This window comes from Vulpes lagopus, chromosome 23 (genome assembly GCF_018345385.1).
Source record: "Vulpes lagopus strain Blue_001 chromosome 23, ASM1834538v1, whole genome shotgun sequence".
Taxonomy (NCBI): domain Eukaryota; kingdom Metazoa; phylum Chordata; class Mammalia; order Carnivora; family Canidae; genus Vulpes; species Vulpes lagopus.
In genome coordinates, this window is record NC_054846.1 from 29895508 (window position 1) to 29922818 (window position 27311).

Here is a 27311-nt window from a genome sequence, read left to right on the forward strand (position 1 = left end):
GTTTATTAAGACCAAATTGTACTTTATTAATCTGTTTTTTTTTTTTTTTTTTTTAAATCTGAATATAGCAAAGCTCTCTGTAGGCCTGGACCTGAATCAACGCTCAGCAAAATGTCTCTCAGAGTTTCACTGGTGAAATTAGTTCAAACAGGACTGGATAAAAAGTCACACGGATTCAAAACCAGCTGGAAATCTGAAACCAAAGGACATTAGAGAGATGAAAGGTACCACAACTAATTAAAGGAAAGTGTCCTGTAGGGCCCTACAGGGGTGACTATTTGGTTCAGAATTATTTAACATCTTTATTAATGACTGAGAAGGATGGAAGTAATGTATTCATGAAATGTAGAAATTAAAAAAGTGGTGACCAGCAGTGGAAATGGGAGAGCATAAAAGGAGGTGAGATGCTGAAAGAAAATACGATCCCGCCAAAGAAAAATGAGAGCACAAGATGGAACAACGTAGTCAGGCCTCTGAGGCTCAGCCCCCAGGTGAAGGCTCCTCCATGGAGTCCCCTGTACTGGCCCCATGGAACTTGGGATGTAACCTCCAATCTCCAGTTGGTCCCAGGAAGTACCAGTGTCAGAGTGAGCCACTGAGACTAGAAGATGACAGACCAAGGTCCTCTGCTGAGAGATCAAGGCTTGATTCTCTGACCTGGGACTGTAAGGTGGAGCTGCTGAGGCCAAGCCACATAATTGTAACTCTTGGTCACTGAACCTTCCAAGTGTGGCAACTCAGAACTGGCCTGGGTGACTGGGACTTCATGGCCAGGGGGGCAGCTCCTCCCTTCCAGAGACCCCCACCCTGCAAATTAGACCTGGACACTCCAAATCTACCCCTCTGTTGAGTTTCACTTCCACCCTGAGGCTCTTGCTTCTACCACTCCCCTACCGGCCCCCGCTTCCCATCCTTAGCCTCTTTTGCCCTCCCAGTCTGAATCGTCCACTCTGACCACACCCCAACTTTCCCTCTCTGGAGGCTTTGATGCTCACAGCCTGCCCCAGCTGGAGATCCTCAGCCCACCTACATTTGTGCCACAGATAGGACAGGCTTTGCTAGTCTAATGCCAAGAGAAGCCAATGTTCGTTTTCTCCCGTCCAGACGGACTCTCATCATCAATACTACATCATTTAATGCTTGTTTATATTCACTGAGGTCGTACAATGTAGAGTCGTGGTTAAAACTGTGGGCTCTGGGGTCAGACAACCTGGGTTCAAATCTCTTGCCTATCATTTACTACCTACTTATCCTCTGCAAGCCAACATTTCTTTATCTATAAAATGGGAAAACAGGTCCCTTGTGAGACTTACACGGTGACTTAGCTGTCACCTGACACGGTGACAGCTAAGTGAACAAGTATTTATTGAGCATGTATGGGGTCCTCAGTACAGCTCCAGGTGTTGTGGGGGACACATGATCTATGTGCACATAGAGATATCTATGCAAGATAAGATATCTTACATAAAGATATCCTCTGAGCTCAGGATTTAGCACAGGCTCAACAAATATGGGTTACCACTACTCGATTTAGTGCATTCTGGTATTCCTTCTCACATCTTCTGCTGTACTCAACTGCTTTGTCGAAATGAATTTTACTTCCTTCAAAATATTCTAAGTTCTACAGTGTAAGCTCTGGACAAGGACACACATTTGGTCCACCTGTCCAGCACACAGTGAGCGCTCAGTAAAAACATTTTGAGTGAACAGATAAATGGACGATTGCAAGCACATTCCACAGCACCTAGCACAGTGATATGCCCACAGAAGCTACTCAACAAGGTATATCTTCAACCTCATTTCCCTCCGATAGGCAAGGTCTCTAAAGGAGTCAATCTGGATTGCTTGTGAGAAATTCAGATGCACATTCTGAAGTGGTGGCAGATAAGAAGAGGAGGCAAGGGAGGCAGAGAAAGAACAATGTGAATGTTGGTTCCCCCGAGAGCGGTGGACAAGTCTTTGTAGGGTGTATTTCTACCCAACCAAGATAAGCAGAAGGCGAAGAGTAACAAATAGTAGATCATCATCATATCATAGATCTTCACAACCTTTTTGCGAGCACAGGAAAGGGAGAGGAGCCAGATCTTCTCCTAGCAGGCAGAGGCCCCAGAGAGAAGACTGTTAAGAAAAGGAAAGAAGAAAGGTGAGCACAGGGCAGCAGGGCCAACCATCGGCCAGAGACCGGCCTCCAGAGCTGAAAATACCTTCCATCCAAAGTTCAAATACAAGCTTTTGAGTTCATTTCCCTATTTTGGGGGTATCCTTCCTTAATGCAGCCCCCTTGCCAATAGATGACAATGTGTATTTGTAGCATGGGTAAAGGGATTGCGGACAGGGTCATGAAACAGCGTGAAGGCAACAGGCTCAACCTGAGACTAAACCAGAACTCTGTCTCCTAAGTACCATGTCCTTGGATGAGCAAATTCATACATTAAGACATGTCTCCAGCAGCATTCTGTGAAGAATAAAACCAAAGCGCCTTGGCCTGGTGTAAGGCCCCATAGATGCAGGCTACAGGGTCATGTCAGCCTTGTATCCAGGGATTTCCTGCACCCTTCTGCTCTAGCCAAATTGAATTACTTGGGGTCTCCTGGACCCCAGGTATAGCTGCCCTGGAACTCTGGCAACCCACTACACTTTTATTTATGCTAGCCCCTCTGCTTAGAACACCCAGTCTTCTCTGTCTCCACGTGTCTCATTCCTCAACGGTTGGCTGAAATGCCATCTCTGTCTATCAATCCATCCATCCACCAAACCTCAACCAACTACACTGGTTAAGTGCTTTTAGCTGCCAGTCACTGGGGCTTAAATAAACAGGAATTACCAAGCCAAGGTTGCAGGCACAGACAGGCTCTCCGGGTTTGTGTACTTCCTGGTACTTCTCCAATGTTAGTATTTTTTATCTTCTATTCTTATGGTTTCATGTACAAGATTCTTGAGGCTGATAGCAAGACATGTGCCTGATTCATTGGTGTCCTCCTCACTGCAGCCATGAAGCTCAATATAATGGCATCGATTAGGTGCTCAATATACACCTGCAGCTCAGCATCATAAAGCCAAAGGTCATATATGCATCATTCCCATCTCCTGTCTCCTATGCCTGGCACATAGGAAGCACCCGAAACATGGGTGATGTGGGAAGATACATTAAGGGGAAAGCTCTCAGTGGCTTCTCTTCTGGGAAAAGTGTTCAGGACTTTATTCAGGTCAACACAGGACCCAAACTGGAAATGTGGATTTATGCATCCAGTGATAAAGAAAGACAGTAACACTGGCCAGTGCATGAGAAATCCCTCCTGTGACAAATACTTTGCCATTCCCTGTTAGAACCAAAATTGAGATTCTGTTCTGAGCCACATATTTAAAGAAAACATTCCAGTATCAACAAAATACCTTTCTCCAAACTAAGAAGGTGCCATTCACACAGCAGCACTGAAAACTGGCTTGGGCTTTTGGTTATTTTAAGCCTTGTCCTGCCCTCTTGGTAACCTAGCCCATTCTTCTAGCCACACAGTGTCAAAGGTCAAAAGGCACATGGAGACACTAACATAAAAGAAATTTTAAAAGGCACTGCCTGGATTACCACTCAGCAATAAAAAGGAACACACTATTGATCTATAGAAGAACTTGAATGAACTTTCAGAGAATTGTGTTGAGTTAAAAAAGGTCAAAACCAAAAGGGCACGTCTGGATGATTCCATTTATATAGACTCCTTGAAATTATAAAATTATAAAAATGGAGAACAGATTAGTAGATGCCAGGGGTCAGAAGTGGGGAGTGGGAGAAAGGAGGGAAGGAGGTATGGTGATAGAGCTGTTCTGTATCTTGATTGTTGTCACTGTCAATATCCTGGTTGTGATATTGTGTGATGGTTTTGCAAGATGTTACTATTGGGGGAAACTGGGCAAAAGATGTAGAAATCTCTGTGTTATTTTCTGACAGGTACTATGTAATCTATAATTACCTGAAAATAAAAGTTTAACTTCCAGTTTTTTTGGGTTAAGAAACCAAAATACTTATATCCATTCGGAAAAGAATGAGGTAGGACCTTTATGCTATATATGAAAATTAACTCAAAATGGACCAAAGACCTAAATGTAAAAATTAAAACTGTAATACTCTTAGAAGAAAATGTGGGGGAAAAGCTTCAGGACGTTGGATTTGGCAACGGTTTCTTAGATAGGACACCTAAAGCACAGGCAACAAAATTGAAAAAAGAGAAAAACCGGACTTCTTCAAAACTAAGAACTTCTGTGCATCAAAGGATACAATCAACAGATGGAAAAGGCAACCTCAGGAATGAGAGAAAATACTTACAAATCACATATCTGATAAGGGGCTGATATCCAGAATATATTAGGAACTTCTATAAATCAGCCACAAAAAACAACCTGCTTAAAAAATGGACAAAGGACTTGAAGAGACATTTCTTCAAAGAAGATACACAAATGGCGCACAAGCAGATTAAAAGATGCTCAATATCGGGGATCCCTGGGTGGCGCAGCAGTTTGGTGCCTACCTTTGGCCCAGGGCATGATCCTGGAGACCCGGGATCGAATCCCATGTCGGGCTCCCAGTGCATGGAGCCTGCTTCTCCCTCTGCCTGTGTCTCTGCCTCTCTCTCTCTCTCTCTCTCTCTCTCTGTGTGTGTGTGTGTGTGTGTGTGTGTGTGTGTGACTATCATAAATAAATAAATAAATTTAAAAAATAAAATAAAATAAAAGATGCTCAATATCACTAATCTTTAGGGAAATGCAAATCAAAACCACAATGAGATACCACCTTCCACCCACTTAGGATGGCTACCATAAAAACAACAACAATAACAATAAAACAAAAATAACAAGAGTTGGAAGGATGTGGAGAAATTGGAATGCTAATACACTGTTGGTGGCAATGTAATACAGGAGAACACTATGAAAAATAGCTATTTTAAAAATAGAATTACCATATGATTTGTCAATTCCTCTTTTTGGATATACACCCAAAATATTTGAAAACAGGGTCTCCAAGAGATGATCTGTACACTGATGTTTATAGTAGCATTATTTATAATAGCCAAAAGGTTGAAGCAACCCAAGTATCCATCCACAGGGGAATGGATAAATGAAATGTAGTATATATGTATAGTGCAATATTTTTCAAACTTATAGAGGAAGAAATCATGTTCCATGCTATAATATGGATGAACCTTGAGGACGTTATATCAAATGAAATAAACCAGCCGCAAAAGGACAATTCTTACATGCTTCTACTTGTATGAAGTACCTAGTGTAATCAAATCCATAGAGACAGGAAGTAGAATGGTGGTTGCCAAGGGCTGGAGTGAGGGGTGGGAAGTAAAAATGGGAAGTTATTTTTAATGGGTACAAAGTTTCTGTTTTGCGAGTTGAAATTTGTTCTGAAGATGGAATGTGGTGATGGTTGCACAACATTGCATGTCCTTAACACTGAACCATACACTTAGAAATGGCAAAGATGGTAACTTTTGTTAGGTCCATCTTACTCAAATAGAAAAGAAACAACCAAAACAACAAAAGAGAAGTTTAATTTTGTTAAAAAGCCACTGCCTCCTTGATCCAAATACCTGTCATCATGTCTTAGTTTTATAAACCAGTGGGAAGAGAAGAGTAGCCCATCACTTAATAAAACCTCAAAGACTTCAAATCTGGATATATTGGCACACCAAGCCTTTCTGATGCCTTTAATTAACTTCATAATCCACTTTGATTCACATTCCCTCTGCCTGTTAGTTATTCACCTAAAGTGACTATCAACTTTTCAGTAGTGATTAAAAGTGTGCCACTTATCTATATTGGCACTTGACCTTAAATAACAGCAAATGGATAAACCAAAGCCAGAGATTAGTCATGAAATAGAAAACTGAGCCTTTTTTAGAAAAAGAAATGTTGATTTTCAATTTGTCTGCTACAGCTAGACCTCCAGACTAATAAAAGCCAGAGCGTATCGTTTTTGTTTGTCACCACATAGTACATGCTCAATTAACTCCTGTCGGCTCTGTGAAGCCAGCCACTCTGAGCACAGCCACTATTCTCTGCCCAGAAACATTGACATTGTCATATCCATTCTTTTCAAATGTGTCTGTTGGTTCAGCTTGATGATTTGCTATGAAGAAACTAAGAGGAATTTCAAAGGAAATTTCATGGAAAATATTTTTCCATGAAGAAAATTTGGGGGGAAACGGAGAGAAGTATTTCTCTATATATTTCATAAGAAACCACTCTTTGTTTTGGCACTATTGATTATGAGTCAGATCACCTCCACAAAGTAAAGACTGAGGCAATCTGAATGAGGTTAGTTTGTACACTTTGCATAGACTCCCCTTACCCCACATCACCCCCCAGAAATGCAACTGTAGTAAGTGGTTCGGATTGAAAGCCCTCAGTGCTGTGTGCTATCGGCTTCCTCCTAACTCCTCCAGAGTGAGCCGCAAAGTCACCTTTAAAATTTTACTCCTACTGGAACAATATCATTTTTCATGATTACAGAATTTTAATTTCTTTTATGTGAGTGTGCAGCCTTTGATGTATTGAGCCAATTAAGTGAAACTTGGTTAAAAATCAAAGGTAAAAAAAGGGATTTTGGTAGAAAGTAAAACAGGGAATTTTTAAAAGGAACCCAAGGTAGTAGGAGTTGTTACTGTCATGTAAAAGGGGAATTTTTTTTTTCTGTTCTGAGTATAAAAAACAGGGTCTGACCTGCAAGCCCTGAGTGGTCCTGTTACTCTCCAGAAATCTTCCTTCTCCTGTTGTCTTGGATGGTACCCATTTCTCAACAGCAACTTGACAGTGTTCCTGAAATGAAGAATATCCCTTCAACAACCAAACAGGTGGGAAATTTAGAGTTTGAAACAAACACGAAAGACAGATGGGGACTGGGTGGGTCACAGCCACTTATTTTTGGTTAAACCCTGTAATACCAAAAATGATACTTTACCTGGTTTCTCTTGTAATCAGAAGGGTCACAAGCCGTGAAGGGGTGGATACACTTTCTCTCACTTTTACACCATGCACAGCCAGTTCCAATACATACTGGGCATCTGGTAACACGGAAAGCCAACTTAATTCCTGCATTTTTAGGAAAATGTTCATATCCTAGCATTTCCCTCTGCGATTCAGTGTGCAAGCATTTAAAAGAAAAAGAAGAAGAAGAAAAAAAAAACCCAATCCCTGGACAGACTGATAAACCCAGAGGACAGAGGACAGTCCTCTGAGGCTGGGGATGGAGCCCCTACTTTGTGCCCTGCTCTGGGCAGCCCTCCAGGCTCTGGACTGTCATCAGGCCTGCAGGATGTTGCCATGGAAACCTGAAGCTGGGGTCACCTGCTGCGCTGCAGGTAGATAACAGGCACTCACTGGCTGTTTCTGAATCTGGTTCTGCTATTTGTCTACCCTCAGGTAAGTCTCCCTCTGGAGACCAAGCTCCCGTGTCCACCCCTAGATGAGCAGCCCACCCCACCCCTGCCTGGAAGATGCCAGACCAAATGTGTGGCCTGACAAGGAGACAGAATGGGGTGCCACTGTTTGCTTTTTAATCAAAAGAAGGAAGAATTGTCTACTGATCAAATAACCTATTGCAGGAGGTAAGAGTAGAGGGCTTGGAAAGCACCCTCCTAGGAAAATCGGAGTTGAAGGAACGATTAAAAAGAGAAACTGAGGCTGGTCCCGAAACACAGCCATGGGAGGGCCTGGGGGAGTGGGAGGGCCAGTGTGGGGAGTGGGGACATTGTCCGTATTTTATAGGTTCTTCAAGAAATGCCAAAGCATCCTGTGCCTCTGATGGAGGCAAACTGCAGTTTCGATGGGAGAAGAGAAGGCAGGCTCGCTTGGAGAGTTCATCCAGCCACCTAGGTGAGCTAGAAGCAGGGTGCAGACGTGCCTTCGCACCCCTGCCCTCGGGTGCGGGTCCCCAACCGACCACTCTGCCAAGGGAGGGACAGAGGGACGGACTCCAGCCCAGCCAGGAGCACACTCAGCCCCCCCCCCCCCCCCCCCCCCCCCCCCCGTCTGCAGCCCCATCACCAGGACCCTGGGACCCAGGGGCCCCTGCACGGGCTGGGTGGCCTGCTTTGTGTTTAAACCCCTCTCCCCCTCCCTAAACCCATCCAGGTTATTAGAAATAACGAACCGGATCCCTCCTGAGGAGAGCCGCTGTGGCCAAGACCGAGGCCGGGCGCCCCTGGTAGACTAGCTGTAGAGCGGGCCCCCCAACCCCGCTTCAGGCCCGACTCGTTTTCCCCAGAGCAGCAGCGGTTCCCAGGCCAGGCCAGGCCAAAAGAAACTCGCATTCGAGACCCACACACTTGGTCAATCGAACCCCTGGATGAGCTATAGATTCACTAATAATACAGCTTCCCGTGGTTTCCATGGGAACCTCTGTCCCATCTTTCAACCGGAAAATCAGGAATCTGAGAAACACAGGTCCTCCCTGTCTTCTCTCTGCTTTAGAAGCAAGGAAGGAGTGAGGTGTGGCCCTAACTCACTCGGTGGGGGGCATACCCCAACATGGCCAAAGGCGGTAAGAAAAGGGAGGGGAGGACTAACATGTTCTCTCCACGAAAGCGATTTCATCTTGTCCTCTTTGATGATTTCCCTTGCCTCATGCTCGCACCCTCTGCTTCCACTCAAATTCCCAAAGCTGTTCAGATCAGGGGAGAACACAGCAGCACTCCTTTTGCTGTACTCACTTCAAGGTGCCTCTTGGTCTGGTGAAAACGCATTTCCCTCCCCATGGGTAGGAACGCTTAAACACAGTTGTTTGCTCCTTGGCTGCCCCACCTTACTTATTAGGGTTTGAACAGGTCAGCTTATTAGCTCAGGGTCCTCCTACCTCCCCTTAGGCCATACCCCTCAAGGCACTTTAGAAAATTCTACTCCACAAAAGAGTTCTTGATGGAGGAAATGGAGGACTAAAGCAAGGAAATAAATTAAAACCAATGAGAGAATATTTAAATTTCAAATAAAATCTTACTCTCTTAATGATGAGCAGTTGGTAAAGTTGAATCTTTTTGATAAATGCCAAGAATCCACGGAGAACGTCACGTTGACAACTAAAACATCTGGAGCAAAGGGGAAAAAAATGTCATTTATGGTAGAGTCCCACTATCGTCAAGCAAAGCTGTAAATGCAAAAAATAAGTATTTTTGCCTCCTTTGCATAGAGGATGGGGGGGGGGGGTTGCCAGCTGTTCGCTAACATTTCAATCAGTATGTGGTTCCTTCCCGTGGGCCATTCACATCAGGCAGCCAAAGTGCACAGCGCAAGCCTCCAAACAGACCGGGGCCCACCTCCCGTTCCAAGCCTCCCATGGATAATCACTAGGAAAAAGCCATTTTACAGCCCATTTACATCTCATACTCTCCCCGGGATCACTATCTCAGCCTGTAATTGGCCACAGTATAAGAATAAAACAAGTCACCGAGCAAGAACTGCCTAGAACACGATAACCAGAACGTTACAGACGAAAACCCTGTACCTTCAGCAAAATCCATACTATCAATATTTGCCCAACAAACTCTAAGTGTGCTTCCCATGGGCTGGGCTCCATGATCTTGTTGGAGGCAACTGTTGCCAAATCTACAACAAAAAAAGTTTTCTTATTTGCTTTAGAAAATGTACTCATGGGGTAGAAAGCCCACAAAAGAATAATGTGACAAGAAAGATTAAAAAAGAAAAAAGAAAAACATGTTCAATCAGCATTACAGAACTGTTATTGTTCCTGTATGTCTTTAACTTTATTCTACTCAAGGTGATTCCCCAACCCAGTGGTGGCGTATCAGAATCACTTCAGAAAATGATGAGAATAGATCCCAGAGCCATGCTCCTGGATATCGTGACTCACCACACCTGGAGAGCACCTGGGACTCTGTGGTTGGCAATGATGCCCCCATGAAACAACTGTATACAGCCGGGTTTGGGTGCTGCAGCCTGGAGCAGCACCTTTCAGAGGCTACTGTGTCCAGGGACCAGGGCTACTCTGTGAGGTTTTCACGGTCATCCATTTGGTAGGATACAGTCTTCTTTTTATGAGTTAATGGAGACAGAGGATGATACTTTAAAAATGAAAGGCTTTCCCTGACCAAATAAGAAGTTGGCCTAAGTTTGTTGGCAGCCTTATGTTTCTTACTGAAATTTTATTAGCGTGTGATTGCCAACGTCTGAGAACCCTCACCGTAAGACACTTCTCTACAGTGATAAAATTCATTCTAAAAGCCAGGAGGCCACATAAAATTCTGCTCACATTCAGTGATCATATGTGAAAGGCTAACCCTTTGCTGTAAACACAAGGAGGTCTAGAGGTCTGGTGTGACCTCTCAGCAAGGGCATTTGCACAGCCCCTTGTAAATGTTAGTAGAACGGACATACGGGCCGGCAGCACAAGAGACTCCCTGGGAAAATACATTTCAGCAGAGTCTACAATGTTCAGGGACGAACACCAGGAAAAGTTGTACTATTCTTCATGTTGGCTATGCACAAAACACTACTGGGAAATATCACACGGAAATGAAAATATTTGATCTCTGCTCTGGTAGCATTTACAGTTGCTCTGCTAGAGATAAAATGGCCTAGGTGGAAAAGCCACCTAATGACTCGACAGTCAAGGAAATGTCCCACGAGTGGTCTGTGTTCCACATAGCACCCTGCTACCAAGATGGGGGTCCTGGTGGGGGTGGAGTAGCCTGAACACTTATGAAGGAGGTGACTTTTCTTCCAACATTTCCAAGGACAAAGGCAATGGGATTTGACGAAAGGGGTGAGGGCACGGACAGAGGCTTGGCAATGACCACTGGCTGGCTGAGTGCAAGAGGTGGGACGTGAGTTTGTTTGCTGGCTCAGAATACGCACTGCAAGGCATTCAAAGAAAAGGGCAGGCAGAGGTTGGGGCAAGTGATGGAGGCTCTAAAAGCAAACAGGGTGGACTGGGTGACGGGCACTAAGAGGGTACTTGACGGGATGAGCAATGGGTGTTATACTATATGTTGGCAAATCGAACTCCAATAAAAAATATACAAAAATTTTAAAAATTTTTAAATAAAATAAAAAAATAAAATAAAATAAAATAAAATAAAATAAAATAAAATAAAAGCAGCCAAACAGCTTTACGGGGTGATCTCAAATACTTGAAAACCAGATTTTATACATGAGTATGATCTGCATTATAATGAGCAAAATTAACTAGAAGTATATCACAAAGGCTACAATACTGTAAACAAAGAAAAGTGGCGAATTGAAATAATTTTCCAAGCAATTTGATCCCAAACAACCACCAAGAAGAGCTCCACAGCTGAGAGGCATTTTTTAAGCTTGGGTCTCTGGCCTGGTGCACCAAATTCCATCTGGAGGGATTTGGAATTAATGGAGGAGTAACACCAGCTCTCGCCACAAAACTCTGCTCCCTTGTGATCTTCACCCATTTTAGGAGGTCTGTACCAACAATGGGACCCTACTTCTAATCTTTCTCACCCACAGGGGTTCTTGAATCCTCAGTGTATCCACTATAACTCCTTCCTGTCTCTGGAATCTATCCATCCACTTCTCTCCATGCCTGTCTCTCAGCACCAGCTCTCATGGTCACCCTCACCAGGATCACTCCAACAGCTTTCCTTCTATCTGATTTTTCAGAACTCACTCCTTTCCTCCCCTAGGCATCCTCCACCTGCGGCCATTCATTCAACAAAAATTTATGGGTTGGAAATGGCTCCTCTGCACCAGACATTCTGTGCCTTCTTTGGTAGCCACTTCCTGTTGCTCTGCTTTCCACTGACCCTACCTCATTTGCCTTAACCACGTAGAACCTCTCTGGGCTCTTCAAGAGCCTTTTCTCTCTTTCCAGCCATTATACTAGTTGGTCTCTGCCTAGAATACTCTTCCCCCTTCTCCCTGGCTCCACTCATCCTCTAGGAAGCTTTCCTTGTTCACCCCAGCCACCCCCTCCTTTCCTAGGCATCCCATGGTTCTCTATGTTGCCTTCACCTACACACTGCATTGTAACAGGTAATTTACTTGACTCTACTCCCCAAGAGGCTATAGATACTGGGAGCAAGGACCAGATCTGTCTTTTTTGGTCACTGTATCCCTACACCTAGCACAGTGCCCGACACATAGTAGATTTTCAATAAATACTTCCTTTCTGAATGGATGTAATGATCTTAAGGTGATAGAACATTAGCTGTTCTATTTCCTCATCTCGTCAAGGGCATTCTCAGCTTTTTAGCTCTCTGAATTCTCTGAACCATTTGGGTAGGGTCTGCCCAATGGTCTCTAGCTTTACCCCGCTCTCCTATCCAGCCTACCCTCCTCGATCATTCTTCACTCACATGTCAGAGTGGGACCCTAGAGTCGCAGGATGAGGCCAAGTGGAGGTGAACACCATGGAGTGGCGGGCAGGGGGATGGCAGAGGGTGGGTCTATACAGATTCTCTCACTTTCAACTCGCTTCATGGACCATCTGAACTTGGGAGGTCCTTTTGCCTTCCTCACTTTCAAACCAAAAAACAGTGAAGAATCTGCTTACCCTTGTAGGTTGCTCTGGTTGGGATGCTGCATGTGCATATCTTGTCTGGAGGACTTCTACCCTTGCAGAGCTGCCTGCCCGTGTCCGGGTTCTTCACCACACACTCCCAGTCCGAGTGTCTCGGAGGGAAGCTTCCCACCACAGTCACTGTAGTCTGTGCGAGGAAGAAGATGATTCAGGAACCAAGTAATTGCTTTTGTACCCTCTCCATCCATCCTAGAGCCTCAAGTGAACGTGCCCTTGGACATGCCACAGAAGGAGAACTTCTCAGACTGCTGATGTAAAGAGACGTTTGGTGGCCTATGTGATCTGCCCTTTTGTGAATCACATATTCATATTCTTGGACCATTTTTTTGCTCTGTATTTTTCTTATCAGTTTTTAAGAGCTCTCTGTACTATATATATATACATATATATATATTAATCCCTATCTGTTCTATTTCTGACACATATTGTCTCCTAATCTGTTTGTCTTGCAACTTGTATGTGTGGTATCTTTTACCCCACACAATGTGTTTTTATGTCATCATGTTTTTGCCTTGGTTCTGAAGTTATTCCCAAACTTTGCTTATAGACAATTATAAAATTGTTCCACCATCTTTGTTTTTTAAATTTCTATTTGTGATCTGTTTGGAACTTATTTTTATATATAGTATGAGATGAGGGCCCAACTTTATTTTTACCCAGATGGTTAATCAGCTAAGTCATAACCGTTTACTTAAAAAATACCCTCCTTTCCCCACTGAACTGAAATACCACTTTCAGTTTAATATATTAAATTACCACATATGTGGAATAGATTTCTGAATCCTGCTCTGTTCTGATTATCTATTGATACACTTCTATTCCAATGTCAAGCTTTTGCTACTATTATTTTAAATAACATTTAACATTTGAAAAGGCAAATCTGTCTTTATATTTTCATAATTTTCTTAGCATCTCCTAGTTATTACTCTTGCAGGTAAATTTTACAATCATCTTACCCAAATGGGTTGAGGAGACTATGAGTTTAATTGGAATTGTACTAAACATATGCAACAATTTTAGAAGATCTTATATATTTGTGATATTAAGTATTCCCATCCAAACACATTATTTTTTTTTCATTTTTTTCTGTTTGGGCCAGCGTTTATTTAAGAGGATGTACCTTGATTTCTCAGGTGCTAAGATGCATTTTTTCATTTCTTTATTCCTTATTGATAATGTCTTTAGTTATAAAGAAGATGACCTATGAAATCTACTTTTAAAATTAAGATGATGTTTGCACTAAAACATGATCAGAATTTTAGGGAGGGAGGCTATGTGTATGTGTGTGTACACAAATGGACACAAACAAAAAATCTTGAAATTTCCCCAAAAGCAGCTTTTTCCCAAATGAATTATCTAAAGAAACAAAGCAGCCAGTTCTCAGGTTGGAAAATTATTCCACCACACAAAAGAAAATGTAATGTGATGGGATAGAGGTATTAGCTAATGTTACGGTGGTAATTACATGGCAATATATCAATGTACCAAACCAACCTGTTGTACATCTTAAACTTACACAATGTTAGATGTGATTATATTTCAGTTGTAAAAAAAGAAAATGAAGATCAGAAAAAAAAGGAAATTCAAGGAATTAATATGCCAGTGGTGGACCACCTTTGCAGCAGGTGTATGAAGGGGATCTGGCGGGAAGATGGTCTAAGCGTTAGGAAGATGGGAGCAGAGGAAGTGGACACCCTGTCACCTGTGATGAAGAGCTATGCTCCCAGACAACTCGGGAGGTGTCCATCCTCTGTGATACTTCTGACTCTCACTCAGACTTTCCGTATGGCCAACCTCAAACTCTGCTATCTCTTGTCCTCAGATAAGCTTGCTCTATCTAATTTAGTCCTAGTGTCCATGCCATCTTTCCATTTTAAAAACATTGTTTCTCAGCCATAAAATCTTGCTGGAAAAGGCAAATTCGTATAATCCAGCTTTGACTGAAGTCCAACCATCTCCAGCGGACTTGAACATAACAACAAAGCCCAAACTGTTCCTCTTAGCTCACCTCCAACATATGGCTGAGCTCTCATTCATGTCGCCTTCTTCAACCCAGCAATTCTATCTGCACACCCATCTCAGCACACGATCACATCACGTGTTATCCTGTATTCACACAGGACTTGAATTTATTTCATTACTCAAACACTATAACAATAGGATCAGAAATCTTTTTTAAATCCTTTACTCATTTAAAATTTTCCACATTTCTTTCTGGTTCTCATATAGTTTTTATGTAACTGTAATCACTGCATTTATTTGTTCCCTAGTTATCAAGATCTTAGCATGTGCTGATGCTGTGCAAGGTGTTAAATTCTTTAGTGAACCAAATAGCTATGGTTCTTGCCCTCAAAAAGCTTAGAGTCTAGCAGAAACGTGGGGATGTCCACTTTTCAGAAACTGGAGAGCCATGCAGTACGAAGAGATCTTCAAGAGGGGATATAAGCCTGGATAGGATGGTACAGTGGAGATGGAAAGAACTGACAGATTTAAGAGACCCTTTAGAAGTAAAATGGGGTGGGACTGGAAGTAGAGCATTTGGAATATGGAGGATTTCTGGTAAGAAAAATGGATGGATGGAAGCAGATTTGTGTTGAAAAATGCAAGATTCCAATTTTGGATGTGTATAGTTCAAGATACTTGTGTAATAATCAAGAGATATGTCAAGTTAGATATAGGCCTGGAACTCAGAGAAAAAATCTGGGCTAAAGATAAAGGAGACATGAACACAGAGATGAGATATGAAGACACAGAGTAGATAAAATGGTCTATAGACAAAGTAGAAGGCTAAAGACAGGAAGAGCCCAAACTAGGTCTAAAACAACTCTAGTGTTTAGAGTCAAGAAAAGAAGAAGCCAGCAAAGGAGGCTGAGGCATGGCTGGAGAGAAGAAAGAGAGCATGGATAGGGGAGGGGGGAGGGGGGAGGGGGAGTTGTTCAATGGGAGAAAGGGTTTCAAGAACACAGACAACAGGCCAAATAAGAGGAGGGCTTATAGCATCTGCTGGGATGACTACAGGGAGTTCACTAGTGACCTCAGCAAGAACAGTTCCAGGGGAACACTGGGGCAGAAGCCACGTTGGAATTGATCTGAAAATAGCCAGTTTTTTTCAAGCGCAGTGGAAGGAGAGGGTAGCCAGGGAGCTGAAGGCATTTTTGTGTGAGTGTGGGTTCCAGGGGCAAGTATGGATAAAAAGCTGACACCTTGGCTTAATAAACCCAACTTGGGAATCCTTCTACCAGGTTGACAGCTCCTCCAACTAAGCTGGATAGAGAGGGAGAGAAGACACAGAGTCAGAGGAGATAGAAAGTGTGAATGTCAATTAGCTGGTAAGGCCCACGGCGCCAGAGAGCTTGCTGCACAACATCCTAGCAGCTCAGTCTACCTAACCATTTCGCTTATTGCCAAACAGCTGGGTGATTTCCAGGTTTCTCGGTCTACAAAGCTACTGCCATGGCATCTGCATGCTTACGGTTTTTCATCTTTCAAAAGACATCGTTACTTCTTCAGGATTCGAAGCCTGGAATTAGTGTTTCAAACAGAATGAATACACTCATGGCTTTTGAAACAGAACACCAAATTGCACTCCAAAAAGGTTGCGCTAATTGGCATTGCCAATGCCAGGTGTTAGCAAACCTTATCATTTTAATTTATATTTATTAGATAACTAGTGAAGCTGAACGTATTCCCCTAACTATGTCTAATTCTCTGAACCTCCTCTTGTGAGAAGATACGCCTTTGCCCACTCTTTGGTGTCCTGGTATTTTTTTGTTTAGTTTCTCCTGGTTTTAATATGTTCCAATTAATATCTTGCCTGTTACAAATGTTTTCCTGAATTGTGCTACAGTTATCTCCTTTGTTGTGTATTTTTAAATGTCAAGTACACAAGTATTTTTCCTTTGTTGTTGCATACTACATTGCTTTAGAGCTAAGAAAATTATACTTCCAATTGTCTACTACTCATTTCTGTTTTCTGTTAAGTGTTAGCTTTTTATATGAATTTCTTAATTTAAATTTTTATATTTAATGTACAATGTGAATTAAGTTAGGTTTCCATATTTTAAGTCTGTTGTCTCAGCACCTTTTTTGAAATAATTCTCATGTTTCCTCTTTATGATATCTAATCTTTACAATTTTTACATTCATTTCTGAGCTTTGAAGCTTATTCCCAGGATCTATATTCCTACTTTTAAACAGAATCATGGATTGAGTTATTGTTGTCATCTACAAGTTTATAATCATATGGAAATGGTCTAGCTTAAACACATTTCTGTTATTTGAAAATACATTTTGAATATTCTTGACCAGTTCATATTATTCCAGCTGAATTTTATAGTACTTGTAAGAAAAAAGTCTAACCAAATCTTCACTGGGATGACATGTAATCTAGAAAATAGGTTAAGGAAGAAATAACATTTTTATGATATTTTCCTACCCAGAAACATATACTGTGTCTGGATATATTCATTTCTTTTTTTTTTTTTTATCTTTAAATTTTTTTTTAAATTTATTTATGGTAGTCACAGAGAGAGAGAGAGAGAGAGAGAGGCAGAGACACAGGCAGAGGGAGAAGCAGGCTCCATGCACCGGGAGCCTAATGTGGGATTCAATCCCGGGTTTCCAGGATTGTGCCCTGGGCCAAAGGCAGGCGCTAAACCGCTGTGCCACCCAGGGATCCCCTGTCTGGATATATTCATGATGTTTTTCGTAGCTTCCAAGAATGTACTTTGCATGTTTTTGTTTTTATTTTTATTTATGTTTGTTTTTAATTGATAAAGTTTCCCTATCATGAGCCTCAACTATCTAATTACTATTAGAAGGAATTGCTTAAACTATTGCATAGTCCAAATTACTATTTTTGGTAGCTGTCTTCAACATTCACCTCCTAGTAAATTTTAAAATATAAGGTATACACCCCACCCTTTAAGTTTATGCCTGAATATTTTGGTTGTTTTTAATGAATGTGATCTTTGATTAATTGACCTTAACTCCTAAAATTATTGATATTTGAATGTTCAATGAACATTTAGCCCTTATATTTTACTTTTAATTTGAATAATTTAAAAACCTAATATATTTAGGTTTTGAAGATCACCACCACTTAAGATGAGCAAATAGTGATATTTTTTACCTATTATGTTCCCTTAGTCATTTCTATAACTTGTCTCTTGTAATACTACACTAGACCCAACTTTAAAAATGATGCTGGTTGTATCAGGGATGGTGAAATATGTTGTTTTCCATTCTTATTTGTAAAAGAACGTTTCTAGAGTCTCTGCTTTAAGAGTCCTGTTGTTTGCAAGAAACACTTCTATTTCTAGGTCTTTTCTGTTTTTATTAGTATAAGCTGTTTTTCCTGATTGTTACAATCTCTTTGTAGGTATATAAACAACATTACATAATGCAAAAATGGGATGGCACACATCCTTTTGTGTGAATGTGAGAATTTCATTTTTCTTGTTTTTTTTTTTCCTACTTGCCTTGGCCTTCCCTCTCACCACATCATCAGTCATACCATCAGAAGAGCTCATGTTTATGACCTAGTAAGAATTCTTTCATAATTTTCTCCATGCGCAAATAGTTATATAGAGACATAAACATATACAGAAGATCATGCTATATCAATAGCATATCATATATGCTATATATATCAATAGCATATATTGAGTTTTTGATCAATACAAGATCATGCTACACATACTTTTCTGCATCTTGCTGTTTTTGCTCAACAAAACCTCACGAAATCCCTCCAAGCCAACTGGGATTGCTCCAATTATCTCTTGTTAATGCCGATTCTGTAATGAGGATGAGGATATACAATCTTCTAATTGTTTTGTGTAAAGAGATGATGCTTCTTGGAAGCAGAGGCTCTGCATTATATCAGGGTCTTTCTGTACTCTGAAAGTTACTAGAATGTTACTAAGCGTATGGTGGGCAGGTAGCTAACACTCTTTGACTATCATCTCTGTAGATCAGGATCAGGTGTTATTTAAATCAACAAAGATCTGGAACTTTCAGGTAAGTCACAGATGACCATAACGGTAGGAAATATTTTGAAACAGTATAACTAAAAGATGGTATCACATGTCTTATCAATGTTATTAAAATAATCGGTCCAAAGTTGGTTTTAAAGATGAACTTCATTCAGATTAGTAAATTCTTATCTCCTTTACCTTGACAGTGATGGTAGCTGGAGACAGTAAGGTGATGGTTATGTGGGAAGGCTGTACAGGGATTGGGGTAAACCACAGTGGGACTCAGGGTAGAGAAGAAAGCACTAGTGGTTGTTTGGGTGGTAAATATTTTTTTTTGCAATGCTCCAAACTAGATAGAAATGGTGATTAGTTTATAGCAGTGAATCCAAAGATAGGTAAGCAAATTACATAAGCAGCATCTTTTATATAACGAACAAGCTACTTTCCCTTACTACATTTAGCTGAAGTGTCACCCTTAAAATTTTCAAAACGATAAAAAAATTTCCTGGGGTAATCTTAACCATTTATCAGAGTCCTGGGTTTTCAAACATACTGGTATTTTTTTTTTTTATCATTCTCTATTAACATCAAAGTTAGCTATTTTTTAGACTGATAAGAGAAAAATTTGATCACGCCTATGCTGAGATACCTCAGCATCTTTTTCACACAGTTTTTTCACTCTGACTCAGGGTTGGTGGAGGTTTGGATGAAGGTTTTGAAAGTTCTTTTCTCAACCCCGCACCCCAACCTGCTGGAAGACAATAGAAAGTGACAATAGCCAAATAACTTTAAATCCGTAAGTTCTGATCACTTATGACTTGAAAGCTTTATTCTTTTATTATTTATCACTCATTAAATGCTCTGGCTCTCCTTTATTAAATGTTAAATCATCTTAAGTGGTATGGTTCTTGCTATTTGAAATGGCAAAGTGTATGGGAAAAGAGAAAGTGGCCCATTTCCTTGTTAATGTGGCATTCAAATAAAACAGAGTGGGCTCAGCAGACAGGTCAACTGGCTGCTGATGGGGATTCTGTATAATTATTCATAATATAAGAACTATAATTAGGGAGAAAATGCCTCCTTACAGCACCACTGAGATTACAAAGCAGGAATTCCGTATTCCCACAGGGTATGGATGGTGTGTGAACCAGAAGATGCTTGAATATGCTGCCCATTGCATCCTTTCTCTCATCCAATGACAGGGCGAAGAGCTGCCAATGGTAGTACGCCCATAACAAAAGCCCACTGGCTTTCCAAGGGACCCAATTCATAATATTCACTGCCCATAGTGGTTTCTTGCCCTACCAGTACTGCTTAAAGACATGTATATAAGATAGCTATCAGGAGAAGCCTAAACAAATTAGAGAAAGGACCATTAAACAAAATTCTATACTTAAGTTGCATTTAAGGACTCTTGTTGACCATGAATCTGAACTTTTTTTATCAATACATTTTTCTACTACACATGAATAGTCCATTTTTTCTTTAAATTCAATGGATGAGAATCCTCCTCAGCTCTACAAGATGACAAACTCCATGACATATGTCTTCTCGCAGAGCGTATGGCATTTGTCAGGCTCTCAATATTAGTAACTAAATAAATGGACTCTCCTAACTAAGCTTATTTAATGCTAGTAGATATTTTACACACAGAAGGAAGTTGGCATCAGTGGTGCAAAATGAGACAATAGAGACGATTTAAAATCTTTCCTCTTACCTTATCTTTGCTGCTTCGAAATAGGTTAATTTGAGGGCATTTTTTAGCTCCAGATGAAATATCCAGCCAGTTTTCATACTCTGGATTTACACAGTCTTCTTTAAAAGTACACCTATCAAAAAAAGGAAAAGGCAACAAAACAGCAACCCCACACGTGCATTAGTTAAAACTTTCTCATACTTGGCTTCAGTACAGAATGCCAGGCTTTGTACAGAGGATTATTGATTTTGGACGAGAATAGGAACATGATGCTAAAACCATGAAAAGCAACAGGACAACAGCCAAGCTTTTTTTCCATCATGTCCACGAGCAGAGAACAAACGTAGACAACACGCTGAACTTTGGCTCCTGCGGCATCTCTCAGGATGACATCGCCAAACACACCCAAAGCTCATCCTCTCTGGATTCTAAAATTAAAGTGCTCCCTTCTAGAAAACCCTGGTGCACAGAACAGCCCAAGAAAGGGTTTACATATAGTATAAATTTTAGGTTTGTGATTCATTCCCAGAATATCAACCCACAGAGAAAATCTTTTTTTTATTAGAAAAATAATGAAGCCATCTTGTGCTTGTAGTATGATAATTAAATATAAATATTTCAAGGGCAGAGTCCTCCCAAGAATGTGATAAGCCATTCCATAACCATCTGCTACAGAACATTTATTTAGACAGACACCCAATTATATCAAAAGATATGGGTGCAACACTTTCCAGGGCTATTTTCCCAAGTCTGTCAGCTCAGAGGATGGCCCAGAGAAATCTTAATCTGTGACCAGGGCCAATGCCTCTAATAAACATGACCAGGAGCTGAGGAGTGAGAGGCCTCCTCTGCAGGATGTCTTGGCCACTCCAAGTCATGCTCAGTTGGGAACTCTTGCCCCACCAGAAGGGCCAGCAACCCCACAGAAAGGACGAACAGCCAGGGTTGTGTTATTCTCAAAGGGGTTGAACTCCATGAATGTTCCATTGGATAATATCAAGAAAAGACCAAAACATCTCTGTTATATCTATGCCTCGTCAGGGCCTGAGGTTAAAATGGAGGGGTAGAGGAGAACCAGTGACAGTACGTTTTCAAAGAAATGGAAAATTTGTGAATCACGAGATCGAAAAGCAACCAAGTGATAAAGGCTTTCATCTGTGGGGAGTCCCTGTAAGGGTCGGAGTGGAGTGGGATGTGGTCTCCCGAAAGGGTATGCTGACTTCACAAGCATTTTTACTTCCTCTTCTTCCTCTTCTCTCCTTTTTTTTTTTTTTTTTCATTTGTTAGAATTTAGGCCTCATGGCTTCATCTTTGAGCTCTGTGCTAATTTGAATATGACAAAAATAGAACAGGAAGCCGGTGAGTTTCATTAAACATCATCCCCGGGCACAGTACTCTGAGCAAGTGTTGGGGAGCCCTGCTTGCAGGGATCACATCTGTGTCCAAACTCCCCTACATCTGTGTTGGTTCCTTCTCCAACGTCCTGACCGTAGGGATTTTCATCAGCAGTTCTCCAAAGCCATAAATTTATCTGACCCTTGATGGCTAGCTCGTCCGTCACGGACATTAAGTTCAAATTAAACCGTCGGTCGGTATGAGGGAGAGGGTGCCACCCAGGGACGAGTGAGGCTGGACTGAAAAACAGAATGACGGAGCTAGTTCCTTCTTCTGGGTTTGAAAGAGGTTATGACTGTCAAAACTACCTGCCTCTCTTGGGCACTCTGGTTTGTGTAAGGCACTTCCTCCGTCTATTAGAAAAACAAAACAAAAAGCCAGTTCTAGAGAGACTGGAGTACAAATATTGTCGTAGGCTCTTAATGCTGCCTGGAAGTCAAGGCCTAAGGGCTGCCAAAAAAACAAGTGTAAAATATTTCATACAAATAGTGCTGCAATTTGCCAATTTGTAGGCAGAACACAGTAGTGCCACTGAGTTATCACTCCCTTTGCTGAACTCCTGTAGCATTTCTTGCCGGAACCGCACATTTTGGTATTTAATCATATGCTGTGTTGAATTACAACTTAACTGTTTCGTATGTCGGTGTCATTTCTCCCCCAAGTGAGCTCTAAGCTCCTCAAAGGAAGAGAGGATGTCTTTAAGATTTCTTCAGCAAATCTCTCAGTGTCTGGCAGCATGATATGCAAATACTGGGGTTTCAATAAATATTTTTTGAATGGATGGATGAAATATGAAATCGCTGTAGGTCCCTTCTGTTGGTGATTTTTCTTTCTAAAGTTTTCTTATAACGTATGTCTGACTCTTAGTTATGATAAAGAGACTACTGTTACTGTAAGCTCAAAGTTCAAATCTGGGGCCAGAGAAGAAACAGACTAGAAGTTTTCAATTTATCTTTTGAGAAGAAAAAAAAGAAAAGAAAAGAAAAAATATATAGTGAACCTTTTACTTCCTATTTTGTACAAGGTAGCAACAAAATCTAGCCATGTTAAGCAATTAAACATATATTTCTTGTTTCTAAAACACCTCTGAAATTTCTAAACTCCCATTTCTTGCTTCTCGCCAGTAAAAATAATAAAATTTAAAAAATAAAACAGCAAACTGTGACATCAAGAATGTACAACCAGATGGTCAACCAACAACAGTATCTTATTACTTCTGCAATATTGCAAATTATAAAATCTTCATGACAGCATGTTACCCACACATTCAAATTTCTTAAGGAGGGGGAGCAGATCTTAGAGCCCCCCCTCCCCATTTTACTAAAACAAAAGCAGTTATTTTGAAACCATCCCTTTCGAAAGCTATCATTCTTACTCCTATGTATCACAAAAGCAACGGTCAGGTGGCACAGACACTTAAGCCCCTTGCCCAAATGAAATTAAAATCTCATGGTTGGACACGACTCTTGGTGAGGCTGATCCTCAGTGAGGTGCTCTCAGGTAGGCTGATCTCTTAAGTGGCTTCATTTCAATTTCTTCAGGCCCCAGATGAGACGAAAATTGGATTCGGATTAGAATGAGCACATTCTGGAGAGAACAGCAAGCAATGGATTTGCTTCCCTTCCTCTGTGTTACTGCTCCTGCCCCATCCTCTACTGAGGGTCTAACCAAAAGTCCTAAGACTCCCGATCACTATTTTCTTTTTCCAGTCCTATTTCCAGGGAGATCTCATGCCTACACCCTATGGCCAACATGGAGACACTAGCCTATTCGCAAATCAGGAAACAGAACCAGCTCAATGCAAAGAAAAGATTACCTAAAGAAAAAAAAAAAAAAACCCAGATCAGAAATTAAAAACAACAACAACAACAACACTTTATGCAAAAATACTTTAATGAAGAAAGCTAGTTAGGAAGGCTCATTCTTATTAGTTTGCTATTAAATGTGCTATAGGGCTTCATCTACTCAAAATAATAACAGAGTTCGATATTGCCCACTCAACTATATAAGTACATGGTCCCCCCCCCCCCCCCACCTCCGACTCATGAAGAAGTATGTTCAAAACTTATCCAGGCCTCCACTCTTGAACAGAAGGTTGCAGACACTTGTCTTTAAGTTTGCTGTTTGGAATTCAGAACATAGTTTCCTAGAATGGGTTTGCTTCCCGGGTTCATGGAAATCTGTCTAAACACCCAAATATCCCTGAGTTACTACCCCAGCAGGAGGTAGCAAGGAGAGAGTGCTGCCCCACACCAGGCATTGGTCTGAGTGCTTACAGGTGGCCCTCCTGCACTAGTCCTCACAACCACCTCGTTCTATAGGCATGAGACAGAGGCTCAGAGAAGTGCAATAACATGCCAACGTCACACAGCCACAAGTGATAGAAGTGTGCCTGCAGAGCCACCCACTTGGCCACCCTGCTGCATGGCGTCCTATGAACCCTAACTACCCACTTAATAAGGTGTGAAAGGGCAAAGACATTCAGAGTTCCTCCTGGCTTCCTGGGGCCTCAACAGTGGCTGGGGAGGAGGGTGAGGCTGGGCCAGGTTAGGCATCCCAGGGACAGAGATTAAAGAAAGCCAGGCAGAGTCTCTAGGTTGAAGGATAGCAAAGACTTGAGGGTGAGGGGGGCGTGTGAGAGGCCTCTGATTTTCATCGATCACTAGCCTTGAGTGCAAAACATGCATCTACAGGTTAAAATCCCAAGAGGCCCCCAATTTACAAATCTATTGCACACACACCTCCAATCTGCTTGCTACCTATCTGTTTGTAATTTAGAATACACTTTTCTTCCTCTAGAAATAATGTTATAAACTGTGATTAGGTCTCCAGGTTAGCCCACAAAGCCTATTTATCCATAATGTAACTTCAATGCTACATATTTGCAATAAAGAGGAGCAAGGAAACAATGAGATTGCAGCCATTTGCATTATATAGCAGTTTTTCTTCTACTTTACTTATTTGTGTTTCTGCTCAGCTGGTAGTCTGGGAACAGTGCCCAGCTGGATTCACTCTTAAATTTATTACTATACTATTGTCTTTATACAGTATTTCTGGTTTTTTAATGGGTAGGATTTAAATTATTAATTGTTTTCATGACAACATAAAGAAGAGAGAGACCCACTTCTGAAAAGTAGTTGAAGTTCCCAGGCAGGTAAAATGCCCATGTGCTGGGCTGGGGGACCTTGGAATCTGACTCTATTTGGCCTCAATCTCTCTCTCTCTTATTCTTGTTCATTGAGAGTTTATTTGTCCATCTCAGTACCCAGGTAAATTCACACTCATAACTACAGGTAAAAACATGTAAAATAATATAAACTGAAGGCTACTTTTACCTATTTACTGAATTAAGTAGCGTAATAAATGCTATAGTAAGCCAAAAGCTTCAATCCCACAATTCAGTTTCAGTGAAGTTACAGTAGTAACTTTGTAAACATGAGTCTTAAAATTTAAGTGACAGATATTAAAGCACTGAAAAACTAGTATGAAAGTGAATTTTGGGGCAGCCCGGGTGGCTCAGAGGTTTAGCGCCGCCTTCAGGCCAGGGCATGATCCTGGAGACCTGGGATGGAGTCCCACATCGGGCTCCCTGCATGGAGCCTGCTTCTCCCTCTGCCTATGTCTCTGCCTCTCTCTCTTTCTGTGTGTCTCTCATGAATAAATAAATAAAATCTTAAAAAAAAAAAGGAAAGTGAATTTTGGCACATAAGTGAGCTCTTCTGTCATTAGCATTTTGACAACCTGGGAAAAAGGAAGCCCTTTCTCACCTACTTTTCGAGGTACACTATCCAATGAGGTGGGCAACATGCTGGAATATTTAACAGTTTGCAATCTTTGAGTTAGCTTTTCCCTTTTGGGAAGCCCAGAGAGCAACCCAGAGCTTCTCACTGTGCAAAAATTGTCCAAAATCCTAACAGAATTTAGGATCCCTCCTAAATTCTTGTGACCTTTTCTTGTGACCAGCAGGGCCCAGTGTCCCGGCCTCAGGTCAGAGAGCCCCCAGGGCTCCGATGGGGCCAACTGGACCCCTTGCCAGCAGCTCCACCCTAGGGTGATCTCTTTCCAAAGGAAACTACTATACCTGCTGTCTCTGCTGGGTCCCTGGCATCCATTCCAAGGTCACAATCTACAACGCGGTGTCATGGCCCTTCCTCTGGAGACAGCCTCTGACCGACCCTGCCCTGCCACCTGGAGCGCCCAGAGGAATCAAGTGGACATTAAACCTCACACTCAGAACCCACATGCGCCTGGAAGGTTCCAGAAAGGGCCAGTGCAGGGGAGGAGGTGGCATCCTCCCTGCCACCGACCTCAAAAAGCCCACTTACTCAACCTTGAAATAGAAACTCTGAACTCAGAAACATAACTTCTACTTCCTGCCACTCGAAATTCATCAGCATCCCCTAATCTAATTGTTCACCAAGAGCAGACAGTCCCCGAAGGAAACCGATAGCTAAATACCAGGTAATTGGCTTGAATGTGGGGTTGGTGTAACCTCTTCCAAAGATTCTAGACTGATACAGTATCAGAAAACTTTTAGCAAGGGAACAGCCCAGCTTCTCTTTCAGGGAACTAGAGGCTGCGTCCACACTGGGGGAAGGTTTCACTACGAGAGCACCCCAAGGTCTTCTGCTGAGTGATTTCAGATGTCTGTATTTGTAGGAAAGGCACAGAGGACCTTCTCCTGGTGATCCTCAGTCCAGGAGATGAAGAAACCTAACTGGACCGAATAGAAGACAGGAGGCCATCAGTGGCCGACTACACCCTGAATTCAAGGCCTTCGGAGTCAGGAAAGGGCAATGCCAAAATACCAGATCCAAATAATGTGCTGGGGAAGAAGAAAACCTGGAGCTGAAAGGCAATCTACATGATAAAATTATGCTAATAACAGAGACCATTTAGAAGACTTAAAAAAAAATGAAACCATCTAATACACCAGGCCACATTCTTTCACATGATTTGATTCATTTATTCTTCATAACAAAGCTATGCAGTAAGAATGATCATTGTCCCTACTTTACAGATGGGGGAAACTGAGTGCAGAAGGCACCATATCACTCTCCCAAGGTCACAGAGTTAGCAGGTGGAGGGCTACTCCTGCGGTCTCACTTATGTGCCTCTGTGGCCTCGCAAGAAGGCTGACGCTCACTGAGCCCTTCTCACAGGCCAGGTGCTGCTCCCAGGGCTTTGCAGAAATTAACTCATTGATTCTCACAACCACCTCAGGAAGCAGGTATTATTATTACTATTACTACTACTACTACTACTACTACTACTACTATTATTATTAATCAGGTCCATCACACGGATGAGGAAACTGGAGGTGCAGTGGTCAGGTGGCACAGTGTGAACCTCAGCAGTCTGGCACTGGCGTCCATGCTTTTGTGCCTGGTGCCAAATTCCTCAAAGCTTCCAAAGGCTTCCCAGGATAGCACATGGACCATATAGTAAAAGATAGGTTTTAGTCACTTCCCAGAAAACAACAGTGTTCTTTGGGTTGTTTGAAGTGTTAAGTTTAAGGTAGGGTTCTATTGCTAAGAGGTCTGGGAGACGCTGGCCAAATAAAATTAAATGAATTTCTCTGTTGCAGGATTTCTCAGAGCCTTGACTATGCCGGCATGCTTTGTAACTTTTCAAGACAGGAATGAATGATGCAATATCTTCCAACATTTTTTTTTAGAAGTTC

General features: G+C 41.8%; 1 protein-coding gene across 2 annotated transcripts in view; it reads right to left on the reverse strand.

Moving 5' to 3' along the window:
- The window catches only part of PLXNC1 (plexin C1), a 138095-nt gene that overhangs the window by 61631 nt on the left and 49153 nt on the right, over positions 1-27311 (reverse strand). For both annotated transcript variants that reach the window (XM_041738315.1, XM_041738317.1), the window contains exons 5-9: positions 20255-20366; positions 12536-12689; positions 8993-9080; positions 6959-7061; positions 6721-6816 (exon numbers count right to left, since the gene is read on the reverse strand). In XM_041738315.1, coding sequence (XP_041594249.1) covers positions 6721-6816; positions 6959-7061; positions 8993-9080; positions 12536-12689; positions 20255-20366 — 553 coding nt within the window. The remainder of the gene's footprint in view (positions 1-6720; positions 6817-6958; positions 7062-8992; positions 9081-12535; positions 12690-20254; positions 20367-27311) is intronic.